Source organism: Centrocercus urophasianus, unplaced genomic scaffold, assembly GCF_019232065.1.
Source record: "Centrocercus urophasianus isolate 14NV4802_14NV808 unplaced genomic scaffold, USGS_Curo_1.0 seq_11, whole genome shotgun sequence".
NCBI classification, from domain to species: domain Eukaryota; kingdom Metazoa; phylum Chordata; class Aves; order Galliformes; family Phasianidae; genus Centrocercus; species Centrocercus urophasianus.
Genome location: NW_024884253.1, coordinates 44,389,390 through 44,410,551, shown reverse-complemented (window position 1 = coordinate 44,410,551; position 21,162 = coordinate 44,389,390). Strand labels below are relative to the sequence as shown.

The following is a 21,162-nucleotide window of genomic DNA, read 5'->3' as shown; positions in this document are numbered from 1 at the left end:
TGCCAATGTTCATCACCCGACCCAGAGAATGGCATTCACCACCTGCAGCTCTGTCCAGGATGAGGCCTCTAATGTGCCAAGGGTGTTAGGAATCTCTGAAGAACATGCCCTGCAATGTGTTGAGTCCACTGCTGCATAATCTTCAAGTAGTTCTGCAGTCTTAAGCAGTGTTACTGGATCTTGCCAGGCTACGTGTTGCAACAGCTGATGTGTCTCCATCTACTGTGAGATGTGAGGATCACCTTCCCTAATCTACTGTTAGCCTTTCTCAGCAGTAACTCAGTTGTGGAGGTGCTAGAGGAAGCACCTGGCACAACTACTAGGACTATTGAGTAATCTGAGAACACCAACCGCAATAGCAACGTACTGAGTACCCTGCTCATCAGCTGCCCAGCCAGCTGAACCATTTAGTCTCTGCAGCCATGTGTTGCAGCACACCCTGAGGAGGAACTAAACAGCACGAGGGGGCTGAGGGCAGATGTCTGCTGCTTTGCTTGCTCCAAAGCAAAATTTACAACCTTCTCTCATCCCTTGCTCATGAGACTGACTCCGCCAGTGTTTTGTGACTCCTAATTACTCAATTTATGAACGCCATTACTGGTGCATGCTCCTGTCACCTTCACCACGAGGGAGAGCTTTACTACAGGAGTTACAATTTTTTTTTTTTTTTTTTTTTTAACTCAGGACTTTTTTTCACCTGAGATGTATTTTTACTGTATTTCAAAATACATATGATGTTTTTTTCTGTGTTTCTAAAACATATTTGTAGAGATGCATATTTTTGTAATGGAATAACTATTTTGTCTGTGTTTCATGTAGACTGCTTAGGTTTTGGATTATATTGAGGTTGCTAATATTGGATATAGTGTATTCATAAGAAATAATAGCATGAGGAAAACTCCATGCAGTTGTCTGTATGATGTACATGTTGCAAAAAAACAAAACAGAAAGCAGTATAAAATAAATATAGTGATAGTGTAAAAAGGAGGAATTTTATTACTAAATTGAAATTATTTTCTGTTAAGTAGCTCATTTTCATAATTTGAAGTTACAATTTGGCTACTTTATATGAGAGTACTGCAATACAGAAAGCTGTACAGATGAAGTAGTTAAAGAACATCAAATGACAAATGCTGTACTTATTGTGTAAATACTTCTTTTTTTTTCCTTTTCCTGAGATGATCCTTTCTTAGTTGTGTATAGGAAGAGTGTTAAGGATGTTATTGTTTCTTAATTCTCCTTCCAAGTTCCCTTTTTTAGTTCATATTCTCCTCCTGTTTTATTTTGCACAGCATAATACAGCTGGTGTTAACTGTGAGAAGTGTGCAAAAGGTTACTATCGTCCTTATGGTGTTCCAGCAAGAGCTCCTGATGGCTGTATATGTAAGGTCTTCTGTATTCAGTATCTTCTCATTGTGGTAGTGATGTTCTGGCTTAGTGGGTTTTTGTTTGTTTGTTTGTTTTGTTTTTTTGTTTTTATATAACAAGTGCAGGGGATGCATGTTTTTGGGAGGGGAAAAAAAGTGCTCAAAAGATATTTGAAAAGAACTGCGAAGACATTGTGTTGCTTTAGACCCCCTCAATGATGTTCTTCTCAACACGTGTGGCTTCAGGCCAGCAGCAGGACAATAGCAGGAAGTAAGCCATAAAAGGCTGCTGAGGAGGTAGGATCAACTACACCCCACAGCTGGCATGACCTCTGAGAAGCCACTCTTATCTCATAACCTCGTGACTTTGCTTCTCTTAGCTCTCTTATTTACATCTCTGTTGGCTCTTAGTCACTTGTAAATTTTATTTTATAACTCAAAAGGTTCTAAGGATTGTTGCTCCTACTTTATCTAGTGCTGAATCATCTGTAATAAGTAGTGCAATGGGATAATTGCTAATGTAACATTTAAAAAAGATGAGCTAAGTATAGATAAGAGTGAAGAGCCGAATTACGAACAGGCTGATGGAGCTTTGTGTTAAGTAGGAGGAAGCTATGGTTTGTTGTGTTTGATATGGATGGAAGGTCAAACAGTGATGAAAGTTCTACTGTAATGCTGCATGTGATGTGTAAGGGAAGGTGGATGCTCAGCCTAGACTTTGGAGAGAGATGAGCAGAAGCCACAGAAAAAAATAGATGCTATGCAGAATAATAATGTAATAAAGTGCAGCTTTCTGGATTAAAAAAGTTGAACACTAAGAGCATCTCACCTCTAAGGGGTGTTGTAAAGATTAACTGATGATATAGAGTACTTGGGGAAATATGAAATGACATGCAGGTGTTAATTCTTGAAATGAGGAGATACTCACAACTGTAAATAACATTATAATGCCATGTTGCAATGTTCCAGAAGACAAATTAATTCATTTCCAAGAAGTACTAAATTTCTTATCCTTGCTTAGCTTGCCCTTGTGATCTGGAGCGTGCGGAGGGCTGTGAGGAAGGATCAGGCCGCTGTTTCTGCAAGTGGAATTTCCAGGGAGAAAACTGTGAACACTGTGCTGATGGATTCTATAGTTTTCCATCTTGTATCTGTAAGTATGAAAATAAAAATGTCTCTTCTCTTGCATTGTAAATGTGCTTTAAAGGACTGTTTTCCGTACACTTGATTTATTTCATCTGTTTGATTCATCTGGCATTTCAGATTTTCATGTTCACATTTTCTGAGAAATCAGTAGTCATAACACTGAAGAGTCTGGTTTACTTACGAAGCAGTGGTTCCCTGAAAATCAAATAGGTTATATTGCATTCTCAGAATTCGTGCAAGACATCTCTCTGTCCCTTAGTCATGAATTCCAATCCTAAAGCCATTGGAGCAGTTCAAATGTGTCTCAGGGTCATTATGTATAACTTACTTGAACTAGAAAGTAGGCTATTACTAGGGAGAGAAAAAGGAGAAAATGGTTTTGTGTTTTCTAGGTCTCAAAGGATTTGGAACTTGCAACCCTAATAAACCAAGTTTGTGGGCTTTCAGAAGATTCTAGAAATAATTTAAAATAGTTGTAAATTACCACCTGCATAATGTTGGAAAGGCCCTCCTGGCAGAACATAAAGCTGTCAGTGGTGCTTTCATACTTTTGCTGGACTGCAGATAAGTGCAGATAATGTGGTTGAAGGGAAGGCTACAGGTTTGTTTGAGATTTAGTTGGTTCAGGGAAAGATGTTTGTAAAGCCAAAGAAAATAAATGCATGAGAAAAAATGTCACACAAACGCTGAGTGCCTCCGTTTATTGAAAATGGTAACAGAACAAAATCAAATGTCATTAATTAATTGAAAATTTGATTTTTACTTTAGCACAGATTAAAACTATGCATTGGCAATTGAGAAAATTAAATGTTTTCCCCTTAGGAAGGTGATATAACATCGGAATTGTGTTTACTGCAAAAAAGCTTATGACTCTGTGATCTGATTCTAAAAATGCAACAGTGAGAGTATTTTGTCTCAGATTCTGGGGTTTTGGGTACTGAGTCATAATGGCAAATAGCAGGAGATGAACTTTCAACTGGAAATAAAAACTTTGAAATAAATATGTAGTTCCCCAAATACTCTCTTAATGCTGTCAAGAACAAGAAAGCTTTCTGTATGAAAACAGAGAGAGCAGGAAAGCAATGTACTATCATTTCCAAAGGATGTTTGGCCTTTCATGTGTTTCTTTGTGGACAGACTTTTACCTGATTTGGAGAACAAAAGTTAAAAGTTTCTTAGACTTTCCTAACAGAAAGAGAACAAAACAGTAATTGATTGCTTGAGTCATGTAATTATCATGCTCTTCGTCTCGACAGGACAGTACTTTATAATTTGTCATGATTTTTACTGAAATAAGTGCATCTCTTTAAACTATACTTTATTGTTTCTTTTGTTTTAAAGATATTCCTGTTTATCCTTTTACTTCTCCAAATCCAAGAGATGCTATAGCTGGTGACATAATAGGCAAGTTCTTTGTGTTTTGTTTATCTTCCCACTTGAATCAATTTTCATTATTTCAGTAGCGCTTGTTCTTTCAGGAAGATTTATTCAGTGTTGCTATTTATCTTTTGAAGCGCCTTTTTTCTTACCAGAAGTTCATTACATAGTCTTACTCATATTAAACATTTTAGTAGGTTAGCTCCAAAAAAGTTATGGATCAGAAACAAGTTTGGCGACCCTCCGGCAAACATCTGCAGAAGATCCTGACAAGATCTTGTTAAATACTCATGAACAGATCCATCAAGGCTTTCTGACATGTACCACTTGTCAGCTGCTTTGCAGTGTAAATCTCTTAGGGCTAACTGGCCTCTGTTTCTAGGCTGTCTTCTTACACCTGGCAAATTGTACATTGCCTTTGGCAGTAAAGAACTTGCATTTCTGAGGGATAAGTATTTCTTATTTAGCCCACCCCGAAGCTGTCTGAAATACAGTGATTGCCTCGGTGGGTTCTTTAGCGTATGTCATCATACTGCAGTACTAAGACATCACAGCCTGTGCCAGAACAAATGACTACTTGAAATATACTTCAGGATTAATAACTTAATCAAACAGACGAGCAACAACAACAAATATTAGAATACTTAGTAATATCCTGAAAGCAACATAATTCCACTTGATTTTCCACTAGTTTTTGCAAAACACACCCACCAAAATCCTTCTGCCCCTTCTCCCCCCCAGAAAAACACCACAGAACAAAGCAGGGATAGGTAGAGAGTGCACGTCCATTTACAAGTTCTAAATCCCTTGAAAATGTCTGCTGCTAGTATTATAGCTCACAAAGCTTTAGTTTTGGGTAGACAGTTATCGTCCCTGGATAGCATCAAAAATGTATCATATAGACTTAAGGTATACTCTGTTGCATATTCTCTTACATATGTTTAAAATAAAGAAGAAGAAGAAAAAAAATTGCAATGATAAAACGAGGAAAAGTATGCAGGAGAAAACAGGTCTTAAAACTATTTACATTTTCAACAGTAGTATCTCAGTCTGAAGGCATAGGAAAGGTGGGTGTCTTTAAATGGAAATTTTTGTACCTGAAGAGTTAGTGCTCTCAGACTAAGCTTGTGATTATGATTTACTTTTCTAATGAGATTTGCGTGTAAGAATCATACAAATACTTTTGTTAGCTCAGTAGCAATAATTACTAAGGACCAATATCATTTTCTCTGTAAAAATACGAGGAGTTGCATATTTTCATGTACTAACTTCTGTTCCTTTCTGTCTTTTTGTTCCTACTATAACTAGAAGGTGGCTGCAAAGCAGGATACTTTGGCCCCCAGTGTCTGCGTAAGTTCCCTAGTTTCTTTTATGCTTGGAGCCGGATGTCCAGTGTAAGTGCCAACATTTGGCTTTCAAGTTAAATACTGTAAGATTTGTAACACTGCAGATGTTTTCTTTGCAATGTTCTCTCCAGCGTGCCAGTGCCACGGCGCAGGAGTGCTGGGTGGCGACTGTGATGGAAATACTGGGCAGTGCAGATGTCGAACTGGATTTCAGGGATTTTCCTGTGATACCTGTGCAACTGGCTATTTTCATTACCCTTTCTGCCAGGGTAAGCCAAAACATTCCCTTTCAGCAGCTGTATCCAAAAATAAAGATCCATACTTTGTACTGAGAAATGAAAATCTTTTGACGAGGAGATGTGTTTATAGCAAACTCTCCCAAAACTCATGGAAGTCAAAAAAGAAGAAAAATTTGATAAGGAGTGATTCCTAACTAAAAATGCCTCTATTAATTGATTGCTGACTATTTTATGATGCAGATATCAGATTACAGTTAACTTATGCTTGATGATATCTAGAATACCAGTTGAAGCATTTCTGTTACTTATCTTTTTTAAAATTTAATTTTAGTTTGTAACTTTACTTTGATGAGAAAGGGCAGCTTGATGTATCAACACCAGAAAACTGTCTCTTTTTAGAGTACTTTAATTATCTGTACTGCCTTCTTACGCATCTTACTAACCCTTCCCTCCTGAGACTGTAAATCGCAAACCATAAATTGTTTAATTTTAGCCTAGAGAAGGGGGAACTGCTTTCAGTGGTTGAAACACCACTTAGGATTGATGAGTCTGTCCATGAGTGAGGACAGACTGTGTGCTTTTGCACTGGCATCGAACTCCATAGTTACTTTGAGCCAGATTCTTTCTTTAATAGATTTTCATTAATATCTACCTCAATACTAATTCCTACTGATGAGCAATCAATAAAAGCTAATAAGAAACAAATGTGACAGCCTGAAAAGATTCTGACCATCAGAGAATGTTTTTTTCTTTTGTTCTTTCTTTCTTTTTTTGTTTTTGTTTTTGAAAGATGAAAGAAGAGAGCTCTCTAGAGACTGCATCTGAAAATTCTTTTCTTGGTTGCAGTGTGTGAATGTAACTCAGTGGGTACCCAGCCTGAAGTCTGTGATTTTCTTGGAAAGTGTCTTTGTCGCTCAGGGGTAGTTGGACTTCAGTGTGACAGCTGTCAGCCTGGCCACCACTCTTTCCCTGTATGTGAAGGTAAGGTTGCAGACTGCATGTATGGAATCCAACAGACCCCTGAACAGGCTAACTGCAATGCTTTTAATGTTGAAGGGGGTTGAAGTTGTATTCACAGCACTAAGTGAGCAAGACACTCTTCTTTTTTACAGTGAAATCCTCATGCATTTTCATTCTCTAAGCAGTAACTCCAGGCATTGTTTCCGTACTAGGGAATTACGCAGGCTTTTCTCGTAATCAGACTGATTCAGCTTCAGTTAGCACAGCTGTCTTAATAATAACTAAAAGATATGAAAACTGTTTTAATAATGGAGGCCTAAAGCAACAGAAAATACTTGATTACTGGCAAGGAACTGGCATGGTAAAAAAAAAAAAAAAAAAAAAAAAAAAGAAGAGCTGTGGAGAGCTGATCTACTTTTGCAGAGGATCTGTTTAGTTCCTCACACAATGTGTCTTTTGTAAATTTGAAAGTGACATTTTGCCCTTCACAGTGATTTCTTACTCATTTTAGCATCATATAGCAGGCCTTGAACATATAAATGTGAAGCATGAATGATCTCTGTGTGGTTTTACCAGTGTATATGATGTCAAGGACTAGCCTACTGTTTACATGAAAGGAAAATTGATCAATACCAAGGGAGTGTGTTGTTGAAAAGCATAATACTTCTGTGTGTTCATGAGGGTACCATCGAGTCCTATCTGCCTCTATATTCTGTCTGCCTTTGCAGTGAATGAGAGAGACCCTTAATCCTCAGTAATTCTTGATAATCCCTGCCCCCAACAGTAGCAGGGGAGTGGAAATTGATGATCTTTAATTGATGATCTTTTCATTGATCTTAAACCGTTCAATGATCAGTGGATTTTACACTGAAAAAGAATGTAAGATATTGCTGAATTTTGATGCTTAATTTCCTGTACAGAATTTATATAGAACATCATGATTCGACACCTTCCTTATTATTTCAGACTATGACAATCTTCTTTTTGGACTTTGTGTACTTGTTTATATCCAGTAAATAGCTAGATTCTTTCAGCACTCTCAAAGATGTATTGCACTGTGTTACCAAACACAATGGTTAGAATAAAATAATACAACATGGCTGTATCTTAATGGTCTGGAGTAGATTAGCTTTTAAAAAATGAAAAACGTAGAATCAAGTTTTGTGTTGATGCACCATGCTTAGTGGGCTTTAAAACATTGTAATTTTTTTCTTTGAACTGAATTAAGTGGAAATCTTAAAGCAAATCAGATCCATATTGAATATGTTCAAATTTTTAACAACAAAAGCAGAGAAGAGACATGAAAGTTTAAGAAAGCATGCAAAAATGAATAGCAGAAGGCAGGCAAAATAGTTGAAAACACAACCAGTGGTATTACTCAAAACTGCTGCTGTTCGCAACTTGTTCTATTAAAATAAGCTGCTGTTAGTCAAATTTAAATTAATGCAGCATGCTGTAGACTGTGGTCGAAGATGAGCAGCCCAGGCTGATACTCCTTGGAGCTATCATATTCTGAAGGGAGGCAGTTCTGATAGCTTCTTGGCTGCTGTAACTAAAACTGGCCTCTCTGATCTTGCCTTGTTGAAATCTGTAGTATTCAAACCCATTCAAAAATCAAAGTAATGCTTTTCAACTAATTAATGCAGTTAAAATAAGGAGAAAACATTATATAGTGTTCAGCTGAGAGTAGACAGCTGTGGTAGTGATGATTTTGAAAGCTTTAATGTTTATATTTTTCTTATGCTAACTTCCTAGCAAATCCTGTGTCTTTCCATTATACTTTGAAGTAAACACAGCAAAGCCTAATATCCTTGGCTGCAGTAAAGGAGGAACTGAAAGGGGAAACTGGGAATATGAACATGGAACAGAAAGATAGTACTTGAGCAGCGTTTGTTTTGTATTTCTGTCAGACAGTCATTTCTGTTAGCTGTATAATACAAGTGATTAACTGCAGACCTTAGCAACTGGGATTCCCAGATGGGCTCCCATTCATGTACCTTAAAATGTTCACTTGTGTAAATTCCAGCATCATTTCCATAAAATAACAGGTCTTATCTATGATAGAACTATTAGCCTAAAACTGATAAATCCAAGGGAAGTACCCATCCAGCTAGTTAAGTCTTACAGCGTGCCTGCTGTATCATACTTGTGAGGTTATTCTCAGGCATCAGACCTAGTTTAGCCTTGTAGTTGCTTTTTGTCAGAGATTATTTTTTAAAAATGTTGAGTACTTCTGTCATGTGCCTTTTCTTTCAATTTTAAGATGCATTTCTGTTCCTTACACAGATATTTTGTAAGGAATAAGAACAGATCTAAAAACTGTATACCATAGAGTTTCAGGAAGAACATGATTATCAGTGTTCGAGCAGGCAATTATATTATAAACATTTATTTAAATATATTTATATTTGGTGAAACTGTTTTGTCTGGATTCCCCATGATTATTTGACATTTAAAAGTGACTTCTTTTTGGCAAATTCTATTTTAAAATAACTACTTACTTAGAGATGCATCCCTCAGGTTATTCAGCTATTCTTTTTTTCCTCTGTGCAGAATGCAATTGTGACTCTACTGGCTCACTGGACAATACATGTGATCTTAGAGGACAGTGTCAGTGTCATACTAACTATGCTGGATTTAGATGTGACCAGTGTGCTCCAGGTTACTACAGCTATCCCAGCTGCTTGCGTGAGTAACAGCCTTTCCTTTTCTGCTGAGGGGTTGCTGTCTCATTACCATACAGTACAGAAGGAAATCATTTTTTTCTCGAATATATTCAATATAAAACAACCTATGTAAGCATGATAGTTTCCTCCTTTTCAAAGCTGACAACAGGAACACTGTTGGAAGTCATAGAATCATAGAATTATAGAAGATGAACTGTTGAAGATCCAGCCAGTTTCCAGGCAGGCGCACGCTCTGGTAGCCCTCCCTGGTGCAAATTGCTGTTCCTATTATCTGTACTAGTTGGATTAATGTAAGCACAGAAGTGTTTGGCCTTGGTGCATTTGTACCTCTCTTTCAAAACATGAAATCTAAAGCTTAGGCTTTAATGGGTGTTCTGACTCATTACATTTCAAGAGTATAAGTTTCATTGCAACTGGTTTGGCCTTCTAATATTTGATACATCGTCTTGTAAACTTCTAATTGCATTAGTATATGCTCTTGACAAGTGATAAAACTGTGCCATAAATACTAATCTAGAAAGGCTTGACCCTGCAAATTTTCCACAATATCAATATTTTTCTTCTGCCTGAGTGTATTAATTGATCAGGCCCAGACCATGTGTGTTTTTACAGCAGGCACGATGAAACCTGCAGATGCCGCTGTTAAAACAACGATCTACCTAAACATTCTGAATAGGACTGTTCTTTCCTAGAAGTGAAAAATGTAGATACTAAAGGAGCAACATTAATTAATGAACTATGTGGATAATCACAATAATTTTAAAATAATAAAAAAATAAACCTACAGGTTTGTTATTCCTTTTTAAGAGATAGGCCTATTACTGAAATAGTAATTTCATTTCTTTTCAGCCTCAGATCGTGTCAGAGCAAAAACTTGTTTCCTGAGCTACAGTGTTACTTTATTTTACATTACATTATGACCGTATGTGTTATATAGGTGCTGAAACAGTAAGATTGTTACACAGTTCATTTTAAAGTTTGCTTTAGGTCTCCTCACCCCTCAGATGCAAAAATGTAGTGAGCACGTATATTCTGTATTTTGCCATTCTTTTTTAAGTGCAGGTCTAGAATTCAGGAAAGATTTTGCCCTGTTCTTTCCACAACTGTAGGAAGATTGAGAAAACAAAGTCAAAACCAAGATGGAACAAAGATGGTGGGAAAGAGATTATAGTTCCAGATACCATAGAATGAGTTGGTTTGGAAGGAACATTAAAGACCATCCAGTTTTAACACCCTTGCCATGGGCAGGGCTGCAACCTACTAGATCAGGCTGCCCAGGGCCCCATCCAACCTGGCCTTGAGCGCCTCCAGGGATGCAGCACCTGCAGCTTCTCTTGGCAATCTATTCCAATGCCTCACTACCCTTTCTGTTTAAAAAAAATCACCTTAACATCTAAGCTAAATCTCACTCTTTTTATTTAAAACCATTCCCCCTTGTTCTATCACTATCAGATCGTGTGAAAAGTATATTTCCCTCCTGTTTATAAGCTACATTTAATACTGGAAGGCTACAGTGAGTTGTCTGTGGAGCCTTCTCTTCTCTAAGCTGAACAAGCCACAGCTCCCTCAGCCTGTCCTCATAGGAGAGATGCTCCAGCCCTCTAATCTTCTTCAAGGCCCTCTTCTGGACCTGATTCAACAGCTCCATGTCTTCCTTGTTTTGGGTGCCCCACGTCTGGACACGATATTCCAGATAGGGCTTTACGAGGGCACAGCAGAAGGGGACAATCACCTCCTTTACCCTGCTGGCCACTTCTCTTTTGATGCAGCCCAGGATATTGTTGGCCTTCTAAGCTGCAGGCACACACTGTCAGCTCATGCCCTGCTTTTTGTTCACTGGGACCTCCCAGTTCTCCTTGGCAAAGCTACTCTCAATGAGTTCTCAGGATCTGTGCACAATCTGTGATTGCCCTAACCCAATTGCAGCACCTTACACGTGGCCTTTTTGAACCTCACTCAGTTCATGTGGGCGCACTTTTCAAGCCTGTCCAGGTCCCTTTTGCTGACATTCCTTTTTTCTGTCATATCAGTTATACTTATTCCTGTTAATAAGATGAAAACAGTGTCAGGATGGAACAGACCATCTCCAACTTCTACCAGCAGAGCTGAGAACCCTGTGAATTACTAATTTCAAATAACAATGAAGAACTCTCTATGAAGTATTCAAAACCTCTACAGTAATAGAGTTTTTGAAAGTTATTGCTTGGTATGTACAAGATGAACACTACCAATATTTTTGACACTGTTTTGTATTGTAGCTTGTCAGTGTTCTCCTCGTGGTTCCCAGCACAGCATATGTGAGCCAACGATGGGGCAATGCGAGTGTCAAACGGGCATTACAGGGAGACAGTGTGACAGGTGCATTTCTGCAGCCCACAATTTCCCCTACTGTGAAGGTAATGCTTGAGATGGAAAATCCTCCATTTAACTCATATCTCCCCCCATTTTTACTGTGGGATTCTCCTGGGCATTCTGCTCTGTGGAATTTCGTAGAAACTTGCTGAAGTGTGGGAAGGGAGGGCCCCATAGGGAGTCACAAGGTGTGCACATTAGATGAATTCATTCATCATTCTCCATGTTATTCTAAGAAAATATCTCTCAGTTGTAGGTTGATGCTATATTTTTCCAAGTGACTGCAATGCATACTGAAACAGTCTAAACTAGGCTAAGTAAATGTTTGAATAACCATTATAAAAGGCTTCTGTTGGTCTTGAAGTATTTAAGTCACTACAGGGTGACTGGATTAAGGAGCCCTTTGAAAGTTGCAAATGTTATATCGTACTTTTCCATTACTGTATTTCACAGCTGTTTTTCAAAAGATCTTTTAATGTTTTGTTTGTTTTTTAAATTTCATAAAGGAGTCAACAGTGAATGTAACCCTTCAGGTAGCATTGATTCTCATTCTGTAAGTATTCTGTTGCTGCAAAGAGCAGTATCTGTTAACAATTCATGTACAGTCTAGGTCTTTGCTGGCCACATTCACTTCATTGCCTAAGTGCCTGAAGCCTAATTTTCGACTGCGAAAGAATTACACAGACTTATTTGTAGAGTGAGAGTGGAAATGACCTTTGTGTTTTGCTCTTTGATTGTATCACTGCCGTTCCTTCCTGAGGGTGATGGTGGTTGTTCTTTTTTTATATTTTTAATGTGGAATATACATATTGTTTATGTATTCGGTGTTCTAGAATCATAATATATACATGCAGATATGCGTTCGTGCCTGTGCATGTCTGATTCTGGGTTGATATAGAGCATTTTAGCACCAAATTATTCTTGAAAAAATTATTCCTAGTAACTGCTGATATTCTGCTATTATCATTTTCAATACTGTGATGGTTATTAGTAGCATGCTATCAGAAATCACAGTCAGGATCAGAAACTCTTATAACCCATACATATGGGTTGCGATGAAGACTGGCAGATGGAAGAGTTAGGTTCATGTACACATTTGTGTGCGTTTTCCACATTTTCTTTAAGTTAACCATATGCAAGATAGTTACTCCCTGGAAACAGTATTGATATATCTGAGCAAATAATACTGCTGAAAGACATCCATGACTCCTTTACGGAAAAGGATAGAAAAAAGAAGGTATGAAAAACAGAATTCAGTGGTATTTGCCTCTGCTTGTCTGTGAGAACAGATGCATATAGGAGTAAAAAGTGTTGTTGTTACCTCAGAAAAATATGATTTAGCTCTTAATAATTATTTTTTCAATTATTTATGAATGGAGAATATGAGAAAATATGATGGAGAGAAATAAAAATGTGCCTAAATCAATTCTACAGAAAGAATTGGACCTCATATCTACTATTAGTATGCCATTACTATAATTTGAAAAAATTACTGGTAATATTAACGTTTTTAATTTGAATTGGTTCACATTACTGCTGTCTTTTCTACGCTACCCTCCTAAGAAAAAGAGACCAAGAAAGGAGGAAAAAAGACATGAAAATTAATGACTACTTTTAAGGAAAATTGTATTTTAAAGTTTTTGCAAAGCAGTTAATGCTTTAGAGCAGTTCTAACAAGTCCATAAAAGTATTGCAAAGTGCATCTGCTGGGAGATTTATAGTAATTAGATATGGAAAAATAAGCAGTCTGAAACAATCCTGTGCTGATAGCATGAGAAAGAAAATCCAAGAAGTCTGAATCTGCCTCAGTTTCCATGCTTCTGTGAAAGTCAGTAAGCTGCCTGATTTGCTGTTAATAAAAACAGTAAAAGCTGTTTTTGTGAAACAGATGAATTTCTTTTAACTCATTTCTGTCGTTAGGGCTATTGTCAATGTCTTCAGCACGTTGAAGGTCCTACATGCAGTAAATGCAAACCGTTGTACTGGAACCTGGCTGAAGAAAACCCTGAGGGATGTACAGGTATGGCTTCACGATGTTTTTCTTTGGGTAATGAAATGTGCTTTATTCTTTTGAAAATATCTTTATTAGCTGTAGCCGCCTTTGCTGCGCAGTGCCTTTTTCAACTTGTTAAGAGCATGTTTTTCCACATTATTTAATTTAGACACCTAATTACCTGTGACAGCAAGGGACAGTAAGTGTTCTCTGACTTGCAATGATTTATGCTTCGTATGGTCTTACTGCAGTTTTACAGTATTTCTGGACTTAAAGCTTGAGACCAGAATCTGGCTTATTATTTTGAGAAAGTAGGTTCTTATTCATTTATTATTATCTCCTAGTTTGTGCATACATCTTTCATTTTCAATATTTAACAGTCCAAGCATCTCAGATTTTGGTTTCCAGACTTCTCATGTAATTGGTCATCTTTGATTTCAGTCACAAAATTAGTACTGGATTTCACCAAACCTCTAGGTCAGCATGGCTCATTCCCACAACATTTTCTTTATCTGTATTTCATATGAGAAATTGTGCTGGTCCCAAAGTAGCACTGTAAAATAGGAACTGCCACTCACGGTGAAAGACACAGTTTTGCTTCAATTATCTTAATGTTTCTAAGAAAGAAAGCAATTCCAAATCCAAACTCAAGACTGTTTTTATTAGATACAATTAGAATTCTTTAAAATACATCAGTTAACTGCACATGTGCACAAGTTTTCATTCTTCTTTGCTTTTTCTTCTCACCTTGTGCCAGTATCCATTTGCTGTTCTGAACCTTCCGGAGTAAAATCCCCCATGTTGCACTACGACTCAAAATTGCAGGTTAAGGATGGTAGTGGTTGTTGTTTTCCTGCTATGTATCTTGGAAAAATGAAATGCAGATTTTCTTTTTCTTTTTCACCTGGGCAGCATGCCTGTGCGATGTGAGTGGAACACAAAGTGGAGTTGGGGAGTGTCGGCAGGTAAAGTGAAATTCTAAGAAAGCCATGAATTCAATGATTTCTATAAAGATAAAATACTGTAACACATGGTAAGGTAGAATTGCTATGACACAATAAGTGACTACTGATATCGTAATTCTAAACATTCTTAATCATCTTAAACATAGAGATTTTCTCATCTTTTCATTAAACTTCGTGAATAACAAAAGTTATGTCCAGATAATACTTCTTTGTTGAGATTAGAGCAATTTTTATTCTTTACAATTACAGTGAATGCAAAGTATTGAAAGAATGAAGTTCTGGAGAAGGTGCTGAAACATTTTTGATTAAATTATTTTCTTTGTAGGAAACTGGACGTTGCTACTGCAAATCTAATGTGTGTGGAGATTTCTGTAACACCTGTGAAGCTGGTTATTATGCTCTTGAAAACAAAAATTATTTTGGCTGCAAAGGTAAAAAATGTTTCTAGTAGCACACTTGCATTTAACACAGAAGCGTTCGGCATTCCATAGGTTATTTTTTCAGATGTGGATTTACTTACTGAATCACTTTTGCACTGTATTTTGTACTATTGCTTGTAACAGAAGTGCAAGTCTCAGTTTGAGCTGAATGAATTTCGCACATGAAAATTTTCCTTTGTCTTCCAAAAGGAGAAAGAGCAAGGCAGATGTTACTGCTGTAGTTCTCAGAAGTTTTGTGACTTTCAAACTTGAGAAAAATTGTTTCACTTCATCATCTTTTGTCTCTCCATCCCCTGTACCTTGGTTTACTAACACCTGTCTGAGGATTTGTTCTCACAGCCATTTGTGTGATTGCACAAGGAGCTGCTGAAGGTTACTCAGCGCAGAATCAGTGTAAACTTGGGCAATCCTACACTCTGTGCCTGGCATTCATTTCTGCACGTGTGCTTGAGCCTCACTGATGAAGCTCATCTCATTAATCCATTTTGAAGTCTAATACCTCCCACTCTGAGAGGGTTTCGGTGAAGTCAGGAGTTAAAATTCAGTACAGAGTATAATGAGATACATAACACTCATCAAAATACTTCATCCTAGGAAAATACTTAAGTGTCATAGGTAAAAGACAAGAGATAAGGTAATTGAAGGTCATTCCTTCTCTTACTCTTATCAGAACACAGGGCAAGGGATGTTTGATTTTCCTGTAGGCATCATTTGTAAGGGTGGTAGCTCTCTGTTCTGTTGAGCACTTTTCTGAAGTCTTCTGTTAGATTAAAAACTTACCCTGATATTTTTTTTTCATTTTTTTCTGATATGTTTGTGTATTGCTTTAGGCTGAGGCTCAATGTGTTTTGAAGCACAGCATAGCAATGATATAAAGGAAGCAGTCATTCTCTTGAAGGATACTCACTCTGCCATGTATCTTTAGGGCTGTAGGGCCACATCAGTGGATCCCGTCCTTCCTTGCCCCACCTGGGATTTGAATTTGTTCAGTTTATTGAAAACACTTTCACTGTCTTCAGTGGGCTTTACACCTGTCCAAGGATGATGCAAGGCATTTATTTTTAAAGCATGATGCACTTTTAGCAATTATTTTATATGTGCAAAGTGAAAAAAAAAAAAACCAACCAAAAAAAAAAACACAACAACCAACCAACCAAAAAACCCAACAAAACAAAGACAGATCTATCAAATAAACCTTCCATGCTTAATTTTCAAACTGAAGATCTAATGAAAGGGATCTGTCTTCACAAATTTGAGGAGTACTTTAATTCTCCTTGATTTCAGTGAGATTACAGATGCTTAAGATTCTGTAAATATGCTTAGGAACTCTCAACCTTTAAGTCAGTTTTCAAATATTTAGCTTGCATGTACTTGTTCCTTAGTATGATATACTATGCCTCATTTTTAGAGGTGTCCTTTACTTCTTGCCAGGAGTCCTGTCTCCTGCATCAAGTCATTCAGTGCTTTTCAGTATTGGTTAAAAATATGTATATGCACGTATGATTTTGTTATGTTGTGGTACTAGATTCTGAAAAATGAACTTCTTTCTCCTTTTGTAAGCTAGATGTCCTTTTAAATAATCAATCACCCTGATATTAACACAGAAATTCTTGCTTGTTAGCAAAACATTTGAATGGCTGTTCTACACAACTGTGGTTCAGCATTTAATAAATGTGGCTTTTTATTTGTGATTTAAAAATAAAATAGTGGTCCAATGTTACAAGCAGAAAAAAAGAAAACAGCATTAAAAGTGAGAAGCCAGAAATAATTGCAGTTTATCTGTGGGTGATTTGATTTGAGGAGGGTCTAAAGGGCTCCGGAAGGAGGAAATGAGTTGATAGTAGTGCTTAATTAGAGGAAGTGAGGTGTGTTTTCTGGGAAGTTTTACCATTTTTTCTGATCAGATATTTGGCTTCTGTTCTTTACCTGGCAGGCTGTCAGTGTGATGTCGGAGGATCCATCAGCTCTGCGTGTGCTGAACCCTTGGGTGCCTGCCAGTGCAGAGAGCATGTTGTGGGGAAGGCCTGTCAGGAGTGAGTCTGACTGTAGCAAGCAGCTTATGCTTCAGAATAGTTCATTTGAAACTGCACATCAGTTCTTTGCTAGCTTTTCACACAAGATTGTAGATTTATTTATAAGCTGGTAAATTGTTGCATACTACTCATTTTGTCTGACAGTTTCCTTCTTTTGCCTTAGTAAGATTTTTTAAACTTGGTTTTCTTAAATAACCAATACAAGTTTTGCAATCACAGTGCATATATATCAATGTATCTGTATCTATCAACAGCTATATAAAAAGGTATAGCTGTAAAAGCTCCTAATAAGGGAATTTTCATTCAATTTTATTAACTGCTATCAGGATTCCTCAGTGATCGATAGATCGTTTCCCTTCATTTTTTTATTCTTATAATTGTAGACCACACAATGATTGGTAATTCTTTCAAATTATCATGGTGGTTGCATGGAAGTTTCTTGCCAAAACATGCTGGAAGTAGGAGTGATACTCGACTTACAAATTACAAGGAAATGCCATAAATTCATCAGGTGCTGTTAGCTTAAATAGTGGTGAAATGAAAAATCATTTCAGAATGAATTTGTTTTAGCTACTGAGTGACATGGTTTAGGTGCATTACTTAACATATCCTTACTTCCAATTTAATATTAAAGGTTCAATTAGTGGTTATATTTGTATTTTACACTGGCAGGAATACTTAAACTGACAATGAGAGCAAATATGAAGATTCAGAGGAAAGAGAAGTTTAAAGTTTCCTTGAAAATTTAACTTATTTTTTCTCCCTTCTTCTTGGAAGACCCGAGAAAAACTATTTTTTCCCTGATCTGCACCACATGAAGTTTGAGATTGAAGATGGTACTACAGTCAAGGGAAAGGAAATTCGATTTGGCTATGATCCTGAGGAATTTCCTAGCTTCAGTTGGAGAGGATATGCCCAGATGTCTGCTATACAAGTAAGATGGTATTTCGCTCTATGCTTTTGGGTGAGAACATAGATGTATGATATGTGTTCCCCCACTGTACTACTTTGTGTGCGCAAGGTCATGAGCAAAACTGAAGAAAGGACAGGATCTCACTGATCTGAACATTTTGACACTCTGTCACTGTTTCAGTTGTTAACTGTTCATGTTATTTAAAGCTGATCGTTGCTAGTGCAAATGTGCTCTTTAGCAGTGTCATTTGAGAGTTGGTTTGGGGTTGTTGTTTCTTTTTTCTTTTTGAGATGCATTTTGATGTAGGTTTAAACTGAAGAACTAGTAGATTTAAAGTATTAACTATAGGAATTAGTATCATTATGACGACAGCCAAAACAGCAGGAGATTGACATTTGGCTAAATCACTTGGATTACAGAGATCCATAGGAGTCTGTATCCATGAGATTTTCATCACAGAGGCAATGACAAAGCCTTCACGCTTGCACCTCGTGTTGACAAGGAAGAGAAATTTTCCAACTTCATGAGGAATTTACCTTTCCGTTACAGCAAACAGGAAAATGTGTGAGTCAATAAAACAAGATGAGAGCAGCAGCTCTCACTGGCAACATTTTGTCTCTTGACAGTCTAGAAATAAACAACAAGAGAGGGAATAAGTACATTGCTAGAAGAAAATCAGCAAAATTTAATTGTATGAGGACCTGTTCGTGGACTGAATTGTTAAGCAAGTGTACCAGGACTTTAAAACAGTAGATTTGAGCAATATGGAAGAATATTTGATGGAATCGAATGGATTCCATCAAATGGAGTTTTTTCATTGTAGTCTCGAAGTAGTACTCTGCTGTGTGCAGTACTCTGCTGATGAGATTTTTCAGTCCTCAGTTATAATTGTACTCAGCCTCTGTAAGCTGTCTGAAGGCAGATGGGCTGCTCCAGACAGACACAAGTACATAACCATTGTGCAAGCTGACTGGTTTTCTTTCTATTATTCTTTTTTTCATTCTTTCTTTTTCTTTTATTCCAGAACCTCCTTTGTGTCTGGAGTTGTTGGTTTTGGTGTTTTTTTTTTTGGTTGTTGTTGTTGTTGTTTTGTTTTTTTTTGACTCTTCAGAATTATTTCACTTTCACAAATGAAGGCAACTGCTCAGCAGCTGTGATTTCTTAACTTCTGCTTTCTAACTTGGAGGCCTTTTGTGTTTCATGTCCATCTGGCATTTTGTGAAGAAGTAATGAGCAGTTTCTAATCTTGCTGGTAGCATACATTACTTTGCTCCCCTGAATAAAGCTTTTCAAGTCATATAACTAATTGCCACATCTAGGGACTCCACAGTTAGATCCTTGCACAAATAGTTGTATGTTGTCCATTTCAAGGGGCTTTCAGAATTTTGGCATAGCTTGTCTGTATCTTACTGAAATATTCTTGATATTTATTTTCTGAAAGATCAATAGTGTTACAATATCTGTCACACAAAATTCTAATGTAGCAACTTCTTGTGAAGCTAATTTTTTCTGAAGTGAATAGCCTGTGGATGGTACACAGTGCTGCTATGCTGCATCCATGCTGCTGACATGGGTATTTCATTATGGACTGAGAAGCTGAGAGCTGTATCAAGATTTTAAAGCACTGCCAAGAACTACCTAAGTCTGTCTCAGAGTTCAAAGAATAATTTTTCACCATTTCCTGCTTTTGCTTGAAGCCAAGAACTGACATGTATTTCTCCCTCATTGCTCATGTATGTCAGTTTTCTTTCTTCACCTGTGTCTTCTAGATATTCCACAAAAGCTTAGGAACCCTTTTGTTAAACTTTCTGAGGCATGCTTATTTCTTTCACCTTTTCTTTTTTATTTCTATCTATTTTAAAGTGTTCCCTCGGTGCCTGTCTTATCCTTCAACAGTCATTCTTCTCCATTTAAAACAACAGTTGTAAAACCTTCCCCCACGTTTGTTTTCTCTCCTGATCTGCAGTTACTGATATTTTGTCCATCTAACCTTTGTAGATCTTGCATCCCTGTCATCTATTGTATGTCCGTCTTTGCTTTCTGCTTTGCTATTTAAAAAGTGGAGATATCTGTGATGATCAGAATCATACAGAGCTGGCACTGTAACAGTTTTAGCAGGAAGAGAAAATTTATGCTCCCTTTGGAAAGGTATAGAATTTGGAAAACCTCTGTGCTTTTGGAGATAGAGAATCAGCCACAGTTGTGAGAAGGTTAACATACCAGAAGTGTCTTGAAATGGAATGCTGAGTGGGTTATGATGGTGGGAGTTGGATTGTGATGGGGGCTTTATAATTTAAGATGAAAAAAAGAAACCAAACTCTTGAGAATGCACCAAGCTTTTTTTTTTTTTTTTTTTTTAATTTGTTTGTCTGCCAGCAGCATTTGAACAATTCTTTGCTGATTCTGTTCTAAATAATGGGAGCTGTGTGAATTCGGTCTCCTGTGAGCTCAATGCCAGACCAGGGCTGATGAGACCATATAGTTTCAGAGATGTCAGTTCAGCCTCATGGCAAAACAGTCATGGTATCACATATCTAAGATGCTGAGTGATGTGGTGGTAGAGGACTAGAAGAAGTTGCAGTATCAGTCTGAAATGTCTGCATGCTGTGGAGCATTGCGTGTGATCTCAAAGTAAAGTCTATTCCCTTAATGCCACATGTTGCAGAGGCAATGTCACGTAATGCAGAGGCAGGGAGAATTCCAGTAAAACACTGCCCTTGTTTCAATATGTAATATCAGCATACATGCTAGCTAAGTTATTCTGTATCTTTCTGGGTAAGCTATTAGTCAACAAGAGTTTTTACAGGAGGTTTAGTTCCATATTCTTTTGTAAGCTGCCTGAGCCTTCCTTTTCTATTATAGAGTTGTCTTTGCCAAACGGTTTTTCTTTCTCTGGGTGCTAGTAACAAATAATATACTTTCCTTTCCTCCTTTTTCTCTTTCTTTTTATTTTTCCCAGCCAGAGGTGGTTGTGACTGTCACTGTGGCTTCCCCTAAGCTCTTCCACCTAGTCCTCCGCTATGTCAACCTGGGTTCAAAAAGCTCTAAAGGAAAGATTTCAGTTGCTGAGGGAAAACATTTTGGCACTAATTATACTTGTAAGTGAATTAATTTTCTCATTAGGCTTACCTGTCTTCATCTGTTATACGCAGCACTGTCATTCTTGTATGTACTTGTCTGCATGTGCATTTTTCTTGTAGGCAATCAGTATGGTGCTTGCATGGCTTCTAACTGTTCTTCTGTTTAGCACTTTATGGCTGTTTTTGTTTATTAACTTCAATTTTTCAGAACGAAGTGAGGATATCTTTGAATGTGGAAAAATCAAACCTCTCCTTATTTCGCAT

General features: G+C 37.3%; 1 protein-coding gene across 1 annotated transcript in view; it reads left to right on the top strand.

Moving 5' to 3' along the window:
* Window positions 1-21,162, top strand: part of LAMA3 (laminin subunit alpha 3) — a 115,385-nt gene that overhangs the window by 31,091 nt on the left and 63,132 nt on the right. Inside the window, exons 9-23 of the mRNA XM_042836931.1 lie at window positions 1,293-1,383; window positions 2,389-2,520; window positions 3,855-3,917; window positions 5,199-5,240; window positions 5,368-5,505; window positions 6,322-6,456; window positions 8,989-9,123; window positions 11,381-11,518; window positions 11,981-12,027; window positions 13,395-13,494; window positions 14,380-14,432; window positions 14,758-14,863; window positions 16,806-16,905; window positions 17,683-17,839; window positions 20,778-20,916. Coding sequence (XP_042692865.1) covers window positions 1,293-1,383; window positions 2,389-2,520; window positions 3,855-3,917; window positions 5,199-5,240; window positions 5,368-5,505; window positions 6,322-6,456; window positions 8,989-9,123; window positions 11,381-11,518; window positions 11,981-12,027; window positions 13,395-13,494; window positions 14,380-14,432; window positions 14,758-14,863; window positions 16,806-16,905; window positions 17,683-17,839; window positions 20,778-20,916 — 1,576 coding nt within the window. The remainder of the gene's footprint in view (window positions 1-1,292; window positions 1,384-2,388; window positions 2,521-3,854; window positions 3,918-5,198; window positions 5,241-5,367; window positions 5,506-6,321; window positions 6,457-8,988; window positions 9,124-11,380; window positions 11,519-11,980; window positions 12,028-13,394; window positions 13,495-14,379; window positions 14,433-14,757; window positions 14,864-16,805; window positions 16,906-17,682; window positions 17,840-20,777; window positions 20,917-21,162) is intronic.